Below are 16,939 nucleotides of genomic sequence, written 5' to 3' on the forward strand. Positions count from 1 at the left end.
TGATACTTCATACACTTATGTTTTGATAAGTAAATCTTGAAGTATCGAGATAGTATTAATAATTTATTAATTCAAATATGCAGCGCGCATGTCATATGGTTCGTACATACACTGATATACTGCGTATAGGCGTACTGTTACAGTACTACTGTTGTGTACACTCACGTACATCGGTACACAAGTATTGACACAAATGGCGTGATGCTATGACGTTGCATGAGACGATGCGTCTATCAGTTGCAGAATATGATTTCATCGTATGCACAAATGGTAGTAGTATTACGGTTAGCAATTGTCGATACGTGTCGGTGATCTGTTAGGAATGGTAGTGCGGTACTGCAACTGCAGTTCAACGGAATATATTGTACCGCAGACTCATAACCTTTTAAGGTTATGACATGATACAAGAAGGTTAAGTTACGTTTAGAAAAAGAACAAAATTTGTGCCAATGTAAATAGCATTTGGCACCGCTACGAATACTTCGAGTCATGGCTGATGATGCAGTTACATCCAATGTATCGACTTACGATTATCATATGGTGAACGCGGAAAATGCACAGAACACCTCGCGAGAAAGACGAATAAAAGGAACAATGTTTTCGGATCTCAGGCTTGTCAGTCGACGCGACTGGATCACAGTCTGCGTGCTATGTTTTGTTAATCTTATAAATTATATGGATCGTTTCACGATTGCTGGTACGTATTACATTGCTCCAATATTCGTGTGATTAACATCAATCAAGAAGTACTTGTAATACATAAACAATGATAATTCATGATATTATTGTATTGAAGGAGTGTTAACGAACATAAAAGATGATTTTAATATTGGCAATGGTAAATCTGGATTGCTCCAAACCGCATTTATCTTAAGTTATATGGTGTTTGCACCAGTGTTTGGGTATTTAGGAGATCGTTACAATAGGAAGATTATAATGGGTAGTGGTGTGTTTCTTTGGTGCTTAACGACGTTTATTGGTTCCTATATGAAGGTAATATTTCATGTATTTTTGGATGAAAAATTTTAGATAAAACTTATCTTGTATAGATTGTAAATTAAGTAATTTATTTATATGACATTATTTCAGACTTTTGAATGGTTTCTCCTGTTCAGAGCTCTTGTTGGCATAGGAGAAGCCAGTTATTCCACAATTGCTCCAACAATAATAAGTGACTTGTTTGTTAAAGATGTGCGGTCTAAAATGCTTGCACTATTTTATTTTGCGATACCAGTCGGAAGGTAATTTAACTATTATTGTACATGTAATGTATATGTAAATATGTATCAATAGGTATATATAATTTTTAGTGGTTTAGGATACATAACAGGAGGTGAAACAGCAAGAGCTACTGGTGAATGGCAGTGGGGTTTGCGTATCACTCCTATATTAGGTATAATTGCAATTATTTTATTACTTACAGTAGTAAGAGACCCTATTAGAGGTGAAAGTGAAGGAGGAGCTCATTTGACGAGCACTACTTGGTCGAACGACGTGAAGGCATTATTAAGAAAGTAAATATTAAAGTAAACATTGAATAAGTAAATTAATATGAAATGGGGTTTATTTATAAATTTTTACACTTTATAATGTTTGTTTACTATCCAGTCCAAGCTTTATGCTCTCTACTGCTGGATTCACATGTGTAGCTTTTGTTGCTGGTGCATTAGCTTGGTGGGCTCCAACATTCTTGCAATTAGGATTTGCGTTACATCCCAATGGACATAACATTGATCCAGATGAGTATGTTTTTTTTTTAATTTATTTACAGTTTTCTATTAGCGATAATTAACTTTTTTTACTATTATGGATTTATGGATTTATTTATTTTTCAGTGTTGCATACAAATTTGGATTAATAGGAATGGCATCTGGATTAATAGGAGTACCGTTAGGTTCATTACTAGCCCAAAAGCTAAGAGTACGGTGGCAGCAGGCTGATCCTCTAATATGTGCAGTGGGACTTTTGATTAGCGCACCATTATTATTCTTTGCAACCCTAACTGCCAACACAAATTCTGTTTTATGTTACACATTAATATTCTTTGGACAATTATCGTTGAATTTAAATTGGTCCATCGTGGCGGATATATTGTTGGTACGTCGATTAAAAATTTTAATCAATTATATTCCTATATTCGATAAAAATTATTTTTTGAAATCTTGTTATACTTGAATGTTACAGTATGTTGTCATACCCACGAGGAGATCCACTGCAGAGGCTTTTCAAATACTTATTGCCCATGCTTTTGGAGATGCTGGAAGTCCCTATCTTATTGGCTTGGTAAATATCCATGGACCATTTGGTTAATTAAGTAAAACATTCCCAAATTTTATTTTATTTTTTTACGTTATCGATTCACAATTTTACTGATTGATTTCAGTTATCCGAAGGACTGAAAACGATTCTTCTTCCAGACTTGGCTATTCATAGTCAAATGAAACCAACACCAACCGACGCTCCCGATACGCTCGTCGAATTTCGCAGTTTGCAATATGCATTGTTCATGACGATGTTCATAGAAGTCATTGGAAGTCTGTTTTTCTTCCTTACAGCGTTGCACATACAGAAGGATAAAACGTTAGTCGATCTAACAATCGCAGGTAAGTGACGCTACATGCAAACATTCGAAGACCGAAAAGACTTTGTCTTGGCATCTTATTTGCATGTTCGTATGGAAGTCGCTACTAATACAGCTTGATGTTTGACATATATATTTATATATATGTATATAGAATTTAGTACAAATTTCACAATGTTGTTTTTGAAGAAGTTTTTAATTGCCTTGTATCGGAAGCACTTTTTGCAAGAATAACGTAGGTATTGTAAGAACCATAACGCACTATCGCTTATATATATACATATATGCAGTAACATATTACCCCCAAGATTATCAATCTTTAATTAAAAAATGTTAAGCACGAATAATAATTATAGAGGAAAACGTTGCACGCTATTACAATTTTAATTTCTTCAGAGCTGTCACTAATAATATTATTATTATAATATTTTAAGACGGTGAATCAATATGGAATATCAAATAATAAATTCAATGGTTTAATTAAAATTTAATTATTTTTGCACAGTGCATGAATTATTCTCAAGTTTGGAATTAAATGGACAAAGTGTGGGGTCAAAAGTAAGGAGGTATCGCACTTTCATTTTTTTTAACATGTTAAGCGCCAGAATCTGTCTGATAAATGCAATGCAATTATAAAACTTGTCGAATAACGAAACCAAAGCGAAAACATATATAAAACATTAAGAATGTCTAGTAATAAGCAATTAAAAAAATAAAGGGGTGATGATAACAAAGTTGTCCCTTTGTTTCTTATTTCTTCTATTATTTTCGGCGCTTAACTTGTTAATATTTCATATTTCAATTATTATTAATTATTAATATTTCATACGATTACTTCTCTGAAAGTGACAGCTTTGTTACATTATCGTCAAAAAAAGCACATTTTCCTCTAGTTTATTTTTTAATGCAATCATCATAAGTATGGTGCTTAATATGTTAAAACACTTTACGATCTACATAGTAACAAAACATTTTCCAAAATAAAGGCAAAAGTTACGTAGTTTAATTCTGTGTTAAAAACATGAATACATATATGATTTTTACTTTATTTGGACGCTTCGAAAAGGGTTTACTATTTATAATTTTAATTAATTTTTTTTAATAGCTTCCTTTCATAATTCCAAAACGAAGTTGTAAATAAAGTATGAGAATGGTGAACCCTACTGAAAAATGTTAAACCTTGTATACAGTATATCACTCGATATAGTATCTTATGTGGCCTAGTGTGGAATGTATATGGAGTTAATTTTGTATAATATGCAAACATCTTTCTTGCAGACAAATATCTAGATACTAAGAATAATGGGCAAGCTGAATCAACGCATTTATAAATCACATCACTGGGCCTTCCCTGATAGTGTGCTGTATACCCGGTACATAATTTATTTTCATGATTTCATATTTCTTTTTATATATTACGATAGTCAGTTTAATATTTCTTTTCGAAAAATTATTTCAATACCTAAAATAATATTTATTTATTAATATTCAATCATATCGATCGATTATGAACTGAAACATCGTAACAAAAGTATAAGTTGAATGTTAGTCCTTTTGTAGTTAACAATAATTTGTTAGTTTAAAATCTCTTAAAATTTATATTTTCCATTTCCACATTATAAATTAATTAGAAATTGAAATGTTTTATTTTTATTATTTACATTAATTCAAACTTTATCGACAAAACTTGGAAGCTGTAATAACTATGAAATACTTAAATTGATTATCGAGTGAATTTTGTTTAATTTACATTGATTTATGTAAATTACAATTCTCTTATATTTTTCGTTTGTCCTGCTTAATTTTGTTCCAGTGGGAACAACACTCTTTAACTATCGATTTTTTATCTTTGTTTTATTATTGGTCCCTTCATTCAGTTTTAAAACTGAATAAGAGTTTCCAACGATAACGCTAATATTTCATTGTATTTTATTGCTTTATTAATTGGGTGCATCAAAACATTGTACGAGTATGTGTGAGATTAATATTATAGCTTCTGCCTTATCATCGTATGTCTGTCTTATGAGTCAGATAAAAACTGATGAAGCTTGCCTACTAAAACAAAAACAATTTTCCATCACTTCACGTAAACACAATTTAGAACTGCCTTGTTGTTTCTGCACGGTAATTAGTTGCATGTAAGGTGCTATAGGCAACAGTATCTATTTAATACTAACACTGAATTTAATACCCTTTTAGATTGTTGTGCTTCATTTTTTGTGGTACTATTATATAATAACTTTGTAGTATGCCAAGACTGAATCAGTTTTATACTGATTAAAAAAGTTAAATGGATTATAATGTTACAGGTTGGAAGTGTTAGATGGTTTTTTGTAATGATGTCTGTTAGATGTTTAGTAGTTGTGGTTGATCTTATAAACCATTTTTAAAATAATGTGGTGATTGTTGTTTCTTTGTGATTACTATAATCTATTTTAAGGGGAAGGAACATTTCTTAGAAACAGCTTTTCACCTATACAAAATTAAATTTTGCGATATTAAAGAAAGTAATATTATCTTTGAATAAATTTGGATTACATTATTCGTATGATACCGTCGAAACAAGTTACCGCTCATTTTCCTCTATACGGAGCAAACACAATGTAGTGTTACATACTCATGAACATATTTTGTTTTAGGTGGAAATATTTCAGACTCGGTGTGTATATGTAACGACGAAGTTGAAAATGAGTCACAAGACGATGCGAATAAACCGTGATCGGACATACCTTAAGTATTTTGCAATAATTAATTACAGCAAATAAATTATGTACTGTGATGTATTGCAGCTGTCGTGAAAAATATTTTAATCGAACAGATTGCTTTTGCTTTACAATCGTTAATTGTGTTATTGACATAAAGATAAAATGTTTTGAGGGCATGGAAGTTTACGACAAAGAAAAGTTTAAGAATTTCGATAGTTTGTAACTATCCTCGGATAGATAGTTCTGTTAATAATGTACAGATGTATTAAACTTGGTGGGGAATACATTTAATTAGATTGAAGGTATTAAATAAGAGCCTGTATGATAGTACTTTTGCATATTATATTTTTATAGTAGAATTCGTTCGACAAAAATGCGCTATTCTTGTGTGTAGGCTGTAAAATAAACATCTCTCGAATACATTTCGAACGTGAAATAGATAATTATGTGGACTTTTTAGTATTAAACATTTCGGTACTTACGAAATTTATTATTCTATCTTTAATGTTATTTTTAATTTTATACGTTATATTTAATTTACAGGCCTTATGTATACAACAAAAATAATAGAATTTCTTTTTTATCCAAAAGCATAATTACTTCCCTCGAAGAGTAAATATAAATCGAAGTATACTCTAAGTTCATAAAGAGATCTGGAATTATTTTTAAAAAAAGAATGATAATAAAATTACTTTAATATTTATATGATTCTTTGTATATAACAAGAGTATTGTAATTTTGTAAACCAATAAACATTGGAATAATATTTATTTATTATCGAGGTATGAGACTATCGTAAAAAGTTGTGTCACGTCTTACGTATTTTAATGATTCTCTCTTGGAAACAGAAATACGTTCTACGGTACACCAAGATTGCGTTGACAATGTTAATATTTGACAAAGATAAGTCGCTTGTCGAGAGCTCTACGTGCTCTACACAATGCAAAACATACGTAAACAATAGTTCGTTACGGATAGAATGCCGCCTCCATTTACTTGGACATCTTCAAAAAACCCATAAGCCGCTCGAAAATGTGTGACTGCAGATAACAAATTATAATAAAATGGATTTTAAACGAACTTTATGAATCAGCCATACAAAACACTTTTAAAGCGTTTGAATCAAACTTTTACAAGCGATAAAACAACGCATGTTCACCTTCCTTTCGTTGAATTCAAATCTTGGTCCTTTAGGGCTCTGGAAGTGATAGTCAACGCCACTGGTAGTCATTGATAGTACTATCTGCCAGTGATCCAGAGATGGTAATCCTTTTCAAAGATAGTTCGACAATGCAAGCATCATTAGGGCGCCACTATCAACAATGGAAGCATCATTAAAGCGCCATTATCGACAATGCATAACGAAATTTAAAAGCATAGCGTCAGTCACATTCTATTTTACGCTGTCTGTGTTGCTTTGCAGGTTTCAAGGTGTTTTATAACGAAGGAAGAATGTCTGGAGATTCGTGCTCTAAATTTTCGCACTAAAAGTTCTAAATAAAGCTTAGAGGTCTGTAGAGTTTCTGGAAACGCAATGTTTGCGTTAGTGCGCGCTAGAGGGACGCGGGAAATGCTGATTGGGAGATTACGGTTAACAACCGACGCGAGTAGTTCAATCATGATCGGCAATTTTCAAATTTTGGCTAATGGTTTCAGTGGAAAACGGATTACCAACGGGTCGTGTCGGTTTCGTCGTTCCATTGATTTTTAGTGTAAACGTCGCGATTATGAACATTTCGTAGAAACCACTGGAGAAGGTCAAAACGGAGACAGGCAAAGCACTTATTTAGATAAATCCATTATTTAATCGATGTCGCCTCATCGTGAACGAAGATCGAATTCTACGCCACTTTTCACTACCAGGTAAGATAACTTATAAATTCCGTTACTAGTTTAGAGTTCATTTCCGTGAATATGAACACACGTGCATCACATTGAATGGCGGTTTACTATGTAGCGTCCTTCTCGCACAAGAGACTGCTACCCTTCTAGGTTAAATGTAATTTTTTCATTTTCCTAATTTTCCGTCGCATTAAATTTAACTCGTGACCTCTTTAATATTCCGCTTCATTATCTCGATAAAAGGAGGCAAAACTTCTACCGAATAAATCAAAAGTTTTCGTACTAAAGTCACGCTTGAAAATTGCTTTCCCGCGAACCGTGAACGATCGTTAGTCCAATTTCAGGGAATCCCCCATTTAGAAGCGGAGAATTTATACGGAAACGGTGCCTCGCAATCGTTTCTCGCGAATGGAGACATTTTCATCGTTTCTCTTACTGTGAAAAGGAGTTTATGGCAATTCATGAGTTTTCTAGATGACGCGAGAAAGGTTCTCAATGAAGTAAGTACTTGTTAAAGCGAGCAACTACTTTAGAAGGATAGTGTGATCAACTGGTCACTTTAACGTTACTTTACCAGTTAAGACCCAACACTTGAAGAGTATGAGATGAACGTGTGCGGTAGAGCGAGTGCAACCGAGTTGGGCAAGGTGACTCGAGGCAAATAAACAAAGGGAAATCGAGATCCTTCTTCATCCATTGCGAGGCGGACGAAAAAAAGTTTTGATCAGTTTTGATTTGACACATCAACACGTGATTTCGATGATTCTCTAGCCCAGTAGTTCTCAACTTTTTCTTGTCCCATGTCCATCCTTGAAAGTATGTAAATTATGAGTAACTCTACACCCCTCTCCAGCACAATTCCAACACGTGTATCTAACAAAAGTAATTTTCTTCCAGTCAACAGCATTTAATCACCTTGGAATTAACTCCCAAAGAAAATTTTACATTGGACTCAGTTCGACCGCCAATTTCCTTAATCGCGAGCTTATCATCGACTTTATCATGGATGCATTGTTTATTGTTCCTGCAAATCTTGTTCCTCGTCCTAAGTTCAAGTTCACTTCCCGAGCGCGGGAAGTTTCTCGAATCAAACTTCGAACGAGGCTCTCGAAACATTTTGGACACCCACCCACCCACCCCTCACCTGTTGAAGACCTGGGATCACTTTCAACGAGCTAGGCTCTGTGATATATGTTTTTTCATATCGTCCAGCGTTCGGAGTTTACGAGCACCGGGGTGGCAGTTGCCCTTAATTCTAAAATAACACTTGGCGAGACTCTCGACGCAGGAAGATGGCCGATCCTTTCTTTTATCGTCAGCTTTAAAAAGTCCCTGCGTCTCTCTCCGATCGTCCGTTCTCTTTTGCTCGGCATTGACGTAGACGGTAAACCGTTTCTAGGTCGACGAAGCTCGAGGGCCTTTCCATGCGTAACATCGGTCCTTCTCCGACTCGCTCGTCGCTGTTTGTCTTTGGGCATCCTCGGAGAACCGCGAACCGACTCATAAGCGAGGAACATTCCTGAATACGTACGAATACGCCCGCAGCGTGTTGTTCCTCCATTATTTCATCACGCGGCGGGCTAGGACTTTATTTTTGTTCCCAAGTAGTACATCGCCCTCGAAAATATTTGTTTTTTTAGAATAATTTGCTTTCCTTTTCTTGCTTTTAGTTTCTGCCAGCTTTCGGGAACTTTTACCACGCGACGGTTAGGGCCAGGCGTCGCGCTATGTCGCCGGCTGTACTACTGAAATTCGACTTTAGAACAGCAAACCTCTTCAACGTAGAAATGTTCTTCTGGCACAGGTAAATAGGTTTCGCTGAAATTTCATTGTAATCTCTTTCGAGAGTCTGCGTTTTTTTTTTTCAATCGTTTTTAGAATGGGAGATCGATGGCTGAAATCACTTCAATTTTTGTAGGTACACCAAGGATGTTTTACCGTGAACAAAATCCTTGACATCTAGGCCAAACGTGATCGATGTGGCGCGAAATGACTCGTACACGATTTTCTTTGACCTCCTCGCCACAAAATCTTGCATTTCGATCCTCCGAAGACCACGCTCCATTAGTTCCTCTTTTCTCTATTTGTCGTAATGGTACTCCGCGATGAATGTTCATCGTAAGAGGAAGTTCTTTATTGGATGCGACGATTAATCCAATGATGAATGCTCATAAAATGTTGCTCCTCGAGAACGAATATACCAGTCTCAGTGTCAGTCGCAATTGAAATTCAGACCTAACGCGGGGCAATCTCCTTTATTATGCTAAATTTTCGTGGCTTGGAATTCAATCTAATCTGCTCCACTTTTCTCTAATTTGAACCGTTCTAACGTAGTACCGAATTAATTTAGCCTACCTAAGCTCAATCTCAAACCTCGTCAAATTTTGATAGAAATTGGTCTCGATGGTAGTATGATAATCCCATTTTAATAGCCAAGATACCAAGTTACATATATATAAAATAATTTTATTGTATATTTATGGATGTCAAAGCGACTCCAAGGAACGTCTCCAACACACGAAAGCTCTCACGATGAAAGAAGAATTTCCAGAAAGAAAGTCAATCCTGTCGTACACACAGAATGAATATTTAAACGAAGACCATTCTGGGATACTAAAAGTGTCCCCAGACTTCAAACCGACTTTACCTCGTCTCGTAAACGGTTTAGGGAGAACTAATCAAGTTAAGAAACTTTCTTTCTGCAAAGGCGAACTTCGACAGCCGGTATCGAGATGATAAATCGTGTTACGAACTCTTTTTTTTTTTTTATGCTAGACCGTTCGGTGCTTTGAGGAAAGGTCGCGGTGGACGATCTTTCCATGCTATTTGCCTGAAAAATGTTTCTCTCTCGGATTCGAGTCGGTGGCTCGAAGGAGCTCATCGCTCATCGAACAGCTCTCTTCGTTTCTTATCCGCGTGGTTTTTACAATAAAAGCAATACTCCCTCCACGGTCATAAATTTCGAACAGATCGGTCGCGCATTTACGGTTTCCTGTTGGACGTTTCGCCTAGACGAATAAAGCGGGAGGGTTTTCGTCGAAACGACGAGGAGCACGTAACCTTTGCGATACGAATCTTGAATTTCGTCTCGTTAGGTGAAATGAACCGTCTGTTCCACTGGAGACGTTTCTTCTTGAACGGACCAGCGCGATCACTCCGCGAATTAAATTCGATTCTCTGGAGAAACATTCTTGGCATTCGCGTTTCCTATCGAGGGGATTGAGATAAAGTATAAAATATACGTGTAATTATTAGACTGCGAATTTGATGCATTTATGATACAAGGCTAATATAGTACATGTGCACTTATGCAAAACGAAACAATATTATTATATTAATCGTAGAATATATTCAACATACATTATGTATATTTTTTGCTTGTTGTATTACTCTACCATATTACTGTACCATAATACGTAAGTGTATAAAATCCGCAGTCTAATAATTATTAAAAGTATAAACGATAACCCCTTATCGTCAACGTAAAAATGATATAAAAATGCTCTTTTAATTCTTGTAACGAAAATGGCTCAGGAAATGGTATCTATAGAGAAATAATTCTAAAAGTGGTTGTATAAGGTGAACAGAAACCTCGCGGTATGTAATCAATCCAAACCGTTCGTGAATTCAGGGTCGATTTCATGTTTAAATAACGCGATTGCAGCAGTAATTGGTAGAAACTGCGAAGAAACTCGTTTTCGGAGCTACTCCAAAGTCTATTCCGCCTTGGATTTACGATAATAGTTATTCTAGTGTTATCGTTTGAAATTTGCATCCCGGAGGTAAGAGGTAAAAATAAATGAAAGAAGGAAGTTCATCGTTGTACTTTCTGGAGCAATTTGTTTCCGAACATTCGGTTGCCACTGATCAATATTGATATCATCGCTGGCGAATTACAACTGTGGATGAAGTTTAAATCCAATTCTTCCTAACGAGGTACATGGGTAGAGTCTTAATTAAAATCTTCATTACGTACGCCATGTTCGCTGCATAACAAGTCCCCCGCAAGGAATACATGTGTAATCAGCTTACTGTCCTAACGGGCACACGATCACGAGGAATACCTAAATACAAGGTAATGACTAATGGTAGGAAGAGTATACTTGGGAATTTTAGAAAATATCTAAAGATACCTAATATGTGGTAAAGTAAACAAGACTAATTATTCTTTAAAGAAGAAAGTCTTCAGGTTGAAAGTGACTCCTCACCTTGGATTAGAAAATTCTAAAATGTTTAGGGTTCGCCAAGTTCTCAGCTGTACATATTCTGCTAGATTTGTCCAACGAGAATCAAGAAGCTCGTCTTTGAGGCGGTAGACAAATTATTTTGTTAAGCCTTACAAACGAGCAGAGATAACCCACCGTCTTCGGGTAATCCCCTGAAAACGAAGCACAGATTAAATAGGTAAAGCCAGCGGCTCGGTGTTCTTAATTTCGACAGGAGCTCCGTTGAGCTCTGATTCGTTTGTTGAGAATTCAAGACAACTGCTTTGCTTCCTCTCCAGCAACCACATAATTAACCAATTTTGTTGTTTAACCCTCTATTGTATAATACGACCAATTGAGAATCCAATAAGAACGGTCCACGTACAGTTTGCTGAGAAAGTTTCATAACATTTCTAGCACAGCTTTTTATTTTTTCATTTGAGTATCGAGTCACTCATCGTAATTATCTCCTTTTTAATAATAATATAAAATTAACGGGATTCTGGATGGTGGTTATGAAATGGTGGAACTAAGTAATTAATGGTGATCCAAGTAAACATTATTTACGATAAACTGGGTTTACTTTTTATACAATTTTGAGCTGAATTAAATAGGCACTGTCCGCTATCGCCTTGAATATTCGCTTATATAAATATTGAAATATTGGTACTAATATACACATTAGTACATATCGTTTTGAATGTAAATATTCCTGATACTTGTAAGTCTGATACAGGTGTAAGACTATTAACCGTATTCCTCACGGTGCAATTACCGCGGAACGCAATGAAGATTTTAATTAAGACTCCGCTGATCTGCCTCGTTTGAGAGAAAAGCAACTTTGATTTTTATTTTATTGACGTAAATTTAACTTGAAGCGAACCGGTGTGAAACATTTTAATGCCCTGTCAATTCGTAGACACGACGCTGCATGGTATCGATAAACAGGATACTCCAAAGTTTCATTAAAAATTGCTAGGAAATCTTCCATGGAAAATATTATACTCCACTTTCGACCGTAGCGAAAGAACGAATATTTCTCGACGATTTTTACAAAGTTACCGCGTACGCGTAGTAAACGTTATTTTTATTTCAATGTTTCCATTGACGTTGATTATGTATTACAGAAAGAGCAAATATAATCACGCGTTTAATAGGTTTCTGATTTATTTATCTTTCGTGCAATATTCATCGTTACTGCAAATATTGCGAATCGACGAAAAGGCGATATTGAAAAGCATTCGTTGCCTTCGAAAAGTGTGTTCATATTAAACAATTACGAAGATCAATGTCGAATTCCAACTTTCGTTCGTCGTTTTCTCAAAAATAAATTGCTTCGAAAGCAACGTTTTTTTTTCAAAAGGCTCAATAAATAACAAAATATTTGAGAGATATTGTTTCTATATGGCGATTCAAACAAAAGCATCGATAGATTTAACTTTACATGCATTAAAGTTCGGTATCTATGTATATAGGGCCCAAGCTAAATTCGTCGATACTCGTTTTAGGTCATCCTCCATATTCAAACAGATTTGCTTTCGGAATTTTCCAAAGTCTATTTTTCCTTCAGATTTATCGTCCGTTTTCATCCTCGTCATCTCGAACTCGTAATCTCGGTCACGCAATCCTTTTACGTACGCCATTACCATCGTCGACTTTATTTTCCCATGGAGAAACATGAAATATAGCGCAAGCATAGAACAAAGATGTAGAATTTCCGTGCATTAAACTTACCAATGAGAGCTAATCTTTATTAACGCGAGAACATTCATGGGAGAAACTTCTCTATGTTTATGATACTTCGTGCAATTGAAGAATATCTTTTCTCTGGCGATAAGCTTTATGCAAATGAGATTAACGTAAAGCCCCGTTCGGGTTATAGGGAGGAACTACAAGAGATACGAGATATGGTGGTTTTAGTGTTAATATAAAACAGCATCAATTTGAAACCTCTCGATATAAAAATCACAATATTTAATAGATAGCTTCGATAAGGTTTCCAGAAAAGTTCGTATTTCGATATTCCAATTACTTTTTGAGTATTTAATTAAAACGTCCATGGAAATGTGTAAAATTTGACGAGTTCACCGCCGGATTCTATATAATTATTACATCAACCGGACGTGTCTCGAAAACCATTAATGTCACCCAAGTTGCGATAAATTTTACAATAATCCATATCCATACTAATTGTGAAACCGAGCGGCGGATGTTCCTCTGTAACGACATCGATTAAAAACGGCTTACTAACGAAAGTTTGTAATTATCTTTGGAAAGGATTAGAACAGATTTTAGCAAAGACCTAATTTCGAAATTCCAATTATTTCTCCAAGCGATTAATCGAATACGTCCCAACAAAACATACGCGAATTAACGTATTCCCTGGTCAACTTTACGTAATTAATTCAATCAATCTGCCGTACGTCATAAACGATTTGCGTTCTCCGAATGCAATAAATTTTCCAGTAATCTGGCATAAATGAGTAAATAGAATATGCAAGGTTCGATACCGTCGCACGACGATAAGTATTTATCTGAAATCCGCGATAGAAATCGACTTTTCAATGAGAATTCGGTTGGCCAATCATTCAATATGAATACATTTTTAAAAAAATTTATGTTTTGTTAAAGATAATTTATGTATACTTCGTACTATATTCCTCATGTTTTACATCTTTTATTACATCTACATGTTTGAAATTCGTTGATTAATTATCCCTTAGAAGCTTGATTTTCCAAATTAAATTGAAAAAAATTATCAACGTATTTAGTATTTGAACAATTTGGACAGCTGACGTTTATTTCTTTAACTTTTGTTCAAAAGAACATTATGCAATGGTAACATACATACAGCCAAATATTAAAAACAAACCAATTGCAAGTTTACAATTCGATTTAAAAGTCCGGTATCAAATTTAAAACTTATGGCATTGAAGGGTTAAGTTACTAAAATGCTTCTAGCTAAATACTAAAATTCTCATCGAATTTCGTACTAATTTTATTCTTCCTAAGTAGAGAACGAGGTCCAGGACAACTTCAGAAAGTAGCAAAGAGCGCCTTCCTTCCGTTTCCGAGGAATGAATTCTTAAAATCGCGAGAATATAACTCCCGTGCTGTAGAAGCGTATAATTTATCTGCAAAGTTGTCAACGAGTTTGTTACAATAACTCTTGAAGCCGGTAGAGCAACTTTTCAGGTTTTTATTGTGGTTACAGAGTGGAATCCAATCTGGTATGCAATATCTCGCCTTTGAATATATTTGTTCGTACTACCTTTCAATATAACTTTCCTTTTTCTTATTACTGTCGATGAATTATGCATCTACTTATTGCTGAAGGTGGCCAGAGATAAAAACGACTGAAAGAGTAAATATTACATTTGAAAGGGAAGGGTATTAGAGTTATATTAAATGAAAGGGAAGGAGAATAGAAATTACACTTTTATATTCAATTCTAACAAAATAACGTTGCCAAACGATTAATTTTTAAATCGAAATCTTCCTTAGAAATTTATTCCTCGAAAGTGGAGAGGTTCCCAGTGTTCTTCAAAGTATCTCTGGGCGACCTCTTCTACACCTAGAAAAGAAATGAAGAGAACACTCGACCACGGTTCCGCGGTTTTCCCTCGCAAGGTACTTTCTTCTGCAAGACAAAGTAGCCCCGGTAGGAGCACCGTGAAACCACCCTCGGAGGCATTAACCATTCGCCCAGCCACTGCGATAATTTATTACGTCGACGAGCGAGCACGAATCGAACGACGGAGGAAACATAAAGACATTAGTCCTATCGGTTTTTTTTATTTAAGGTAGCTCTATGGATTTATTTAGCGGACGATTTTAACAAAACGTCGAAGCAGAGCGTCATTTAGATAAACGCGAACTTTTCGCAGGTGTGAAAATCGATCGGTGAATCGCGTGAAAAATTTTTCAATCGCGTCGAACGTTTTACGCTCTGTTTACCTCGATTCGCGCGAAAGCAGAATAACAAAGGAAACAAGCTGAAACAGATATTTCGTCGCGCGACGTGTCTCTCTGTGTGAAACGCAAATGTAAACGCGCACACGTCGCGCGCAAATACAATGCAAAATTCTCGCGCGATTTGGACACACTGTACTGGGTGTCGATTATTTGTAGGGATTTGTTGATTAGGGAGACATTCAAGATTGGAAAGTAAGAACAGTGGTCTTGCAATCAAGTTCTTCTTCAGGCGTACAGGGAATCACGGGAGGTCTTTTCGCTATTATTCTAAAGTATTTTATTATATTTTGTAGAAGTCACGGTTTGAATATGAATTTATTTATCCTGCATTAATTATTCAGGACCTACAGTGTGTTTATATTTAAATATCAGTCATACGCTACTCGAAGCCCAGAATTCTTTTAATTTCAAATAATAAGAGTCATGAATTAATTTTCTGCTTCTAGTCCTCCATGGACAATTGAATAGATTTAAATAAACTCCTTCCTCGGTAACAAAGCCAGAGGACAGTAGAAGTCTCGTTAACCTAGTTCGGAACACGAAAATTATCTTTAACGGCAAACATTTGAAAGATCAAACCTCGGCACCTGAAAAAAAGCAGTCTCGTACCAATATTGACACGAAACTTTTTATCTGCAGAACACCGCGTACGTTGCGTACAAACATGGCGGACGTTTGTAACAGAATCTGGTAAACCGAATTTCAGTTTAAATCGGTTATGTCGAAAACGAAAGCTCATGGAAAAAAATCCCATTTTCACATTTCCGATTTACTGTTTCGTCCATCCTTTTTTAGAGTTGTACGAAACGTTACAAATCGAAATTCGAAGGATCTGGTTTCCACGACTTCAAAGGCGTCTAATTAAATATTCTGTATAACTTAACGTCGCGTTTTGCATATTGGATACGTTAGAAAACTTTTCCACCATGCCAAGGGTACTGGAAGAAGTTCCGTCGACCTTTGCCATACTCAACTTCGCCCACGTTGATGCGAATTGCACGTGGACTTTGAAGTTATTTTTTAATGCATAATAATTAACCAAGAGGGACAGCCCATCTCAAGTGGCTGCAAGATTGGAATAACTGGACACCCACCGAATGAACAGAGTAGAAGTTTATAGAAGAAGCGAGAAAAACCATCAGGGATACGAATTCAATCGATAACGGTAGGTTACGACTGTTCGAGTATCACTTTTCCAACGCATGAACAATATTGCACGCGAAGAACGAGAACGAGCTGGACTATAAACCCAATGGCGTATTATTCTTTTATTTCACGCCGATTTGGAAAATATTGCGACGGTAAGAATTGCACGGAGATCTGTGCCAATGAAAGACGAGAGAAAAATAGTATTGCTAATTTTTGACAGGTTTTATCAGCTGGGAATTTTTGAAGAGAGAAGAGAAGAAAGGTGGATGCTGATGATGTTACGCAAAAGAAATAAAGGCATAAATAATAAAAATGTTCAGAGGATGAAAAGTTGCGGTTAAACAAAATTGAAGACAATTTTCTCACAGGGGCGAGAAGAATTTATTTAAATTTTCGCGGAAGAAACCTTGTAATATTGTTGGTATAGTGTTTGCTATGGAATACTTTGGCGAATGTAATGCTATGAAATAGATAGCATCGAA

General features: G+C 35.6%; 1 protein-coding gene and 1 long non-coding RNA gene across 4 annotated transcripts; both read left to right on the forward strand.

The window, feature by feature from the left end:
• The first annotated feature begins 161 nt into the window (after positions 1-161).
• LOC128881469 (protein spinster) lies at positions 162-6,060 on the forward strand. 3 transcript variants are annotated; one of them, XM_054132519.1, is made up of 10 exons: positions 165-697; positions 797-993; positions 1,090-1,241; positions 1,311-1,514; positions 1,609-1,743; positions 1,836-2,097; positions 2,185-2,283; positions 2,384-2,603; positions 3,860-3,954; positions 5,221-6,060. In XM_054132519.1, exons 1-9 carry the CDS (start codon positions 490-492, stop codon positions 3,910-3,912), a joined length of 1,530 nt encoding a protein of 509 aa, XP_053988494.1. In that variant the 5' UTR covers positions 165-489; the 3' UTR covers positions 3,913-3,954; positions 5,221-6,060. The 3 variants fall into 3 exon arrangements, with proteins under 3 accessions (XP_053988495.1, XP_053988494.1, XP_053988493.1); XM_054132518.1 differs by lacking the exon at positions 3,860-3,954 and having other exon boundaries at positions 169-697; XM_054132520.1 differs by lacking the exons at positions 3,860-3,954; positions 5,221-6,060 and having other exon boundaries at positions 162-697; positions 2,418-2,586.
• A 541-nt stretch (positions 6,061-6,601) lies between these two features.
• LOC128880690 (uncharacterized) lies at positions 6,602-14,046 on the forward strand. Its single transcript, XR_008457884.1, has 3 exons — positions 6,602-6,796; positions 6,943-7,149; positions 8,799-14,046. It is a non-coding gene; the product is annotated as an uncharacterized LOC128880690 (long non-coding RNA).
• The last annotated feature ends 2,893 nt before the right edge of the window (positions 14,047-16,939 follow it).

The sequence above is a fragment of the Hylaeus volcanicus genome, chromosome 8 (genome assembly GCF_026283585.1).
Source record: "Hylaeus volcanicus isolate JK05 chromosome 8, UHH_iyHylVolc1.0_haploid, whole genome shotgun sequence".
In the NCBI taxonomy this organism is placed as follows: Eukaryota; Metazoa; Arthropoda; class Insecta; order Hymenoptera; family Colletidae; genus Hylaeus; species Hylaeus volcanicus.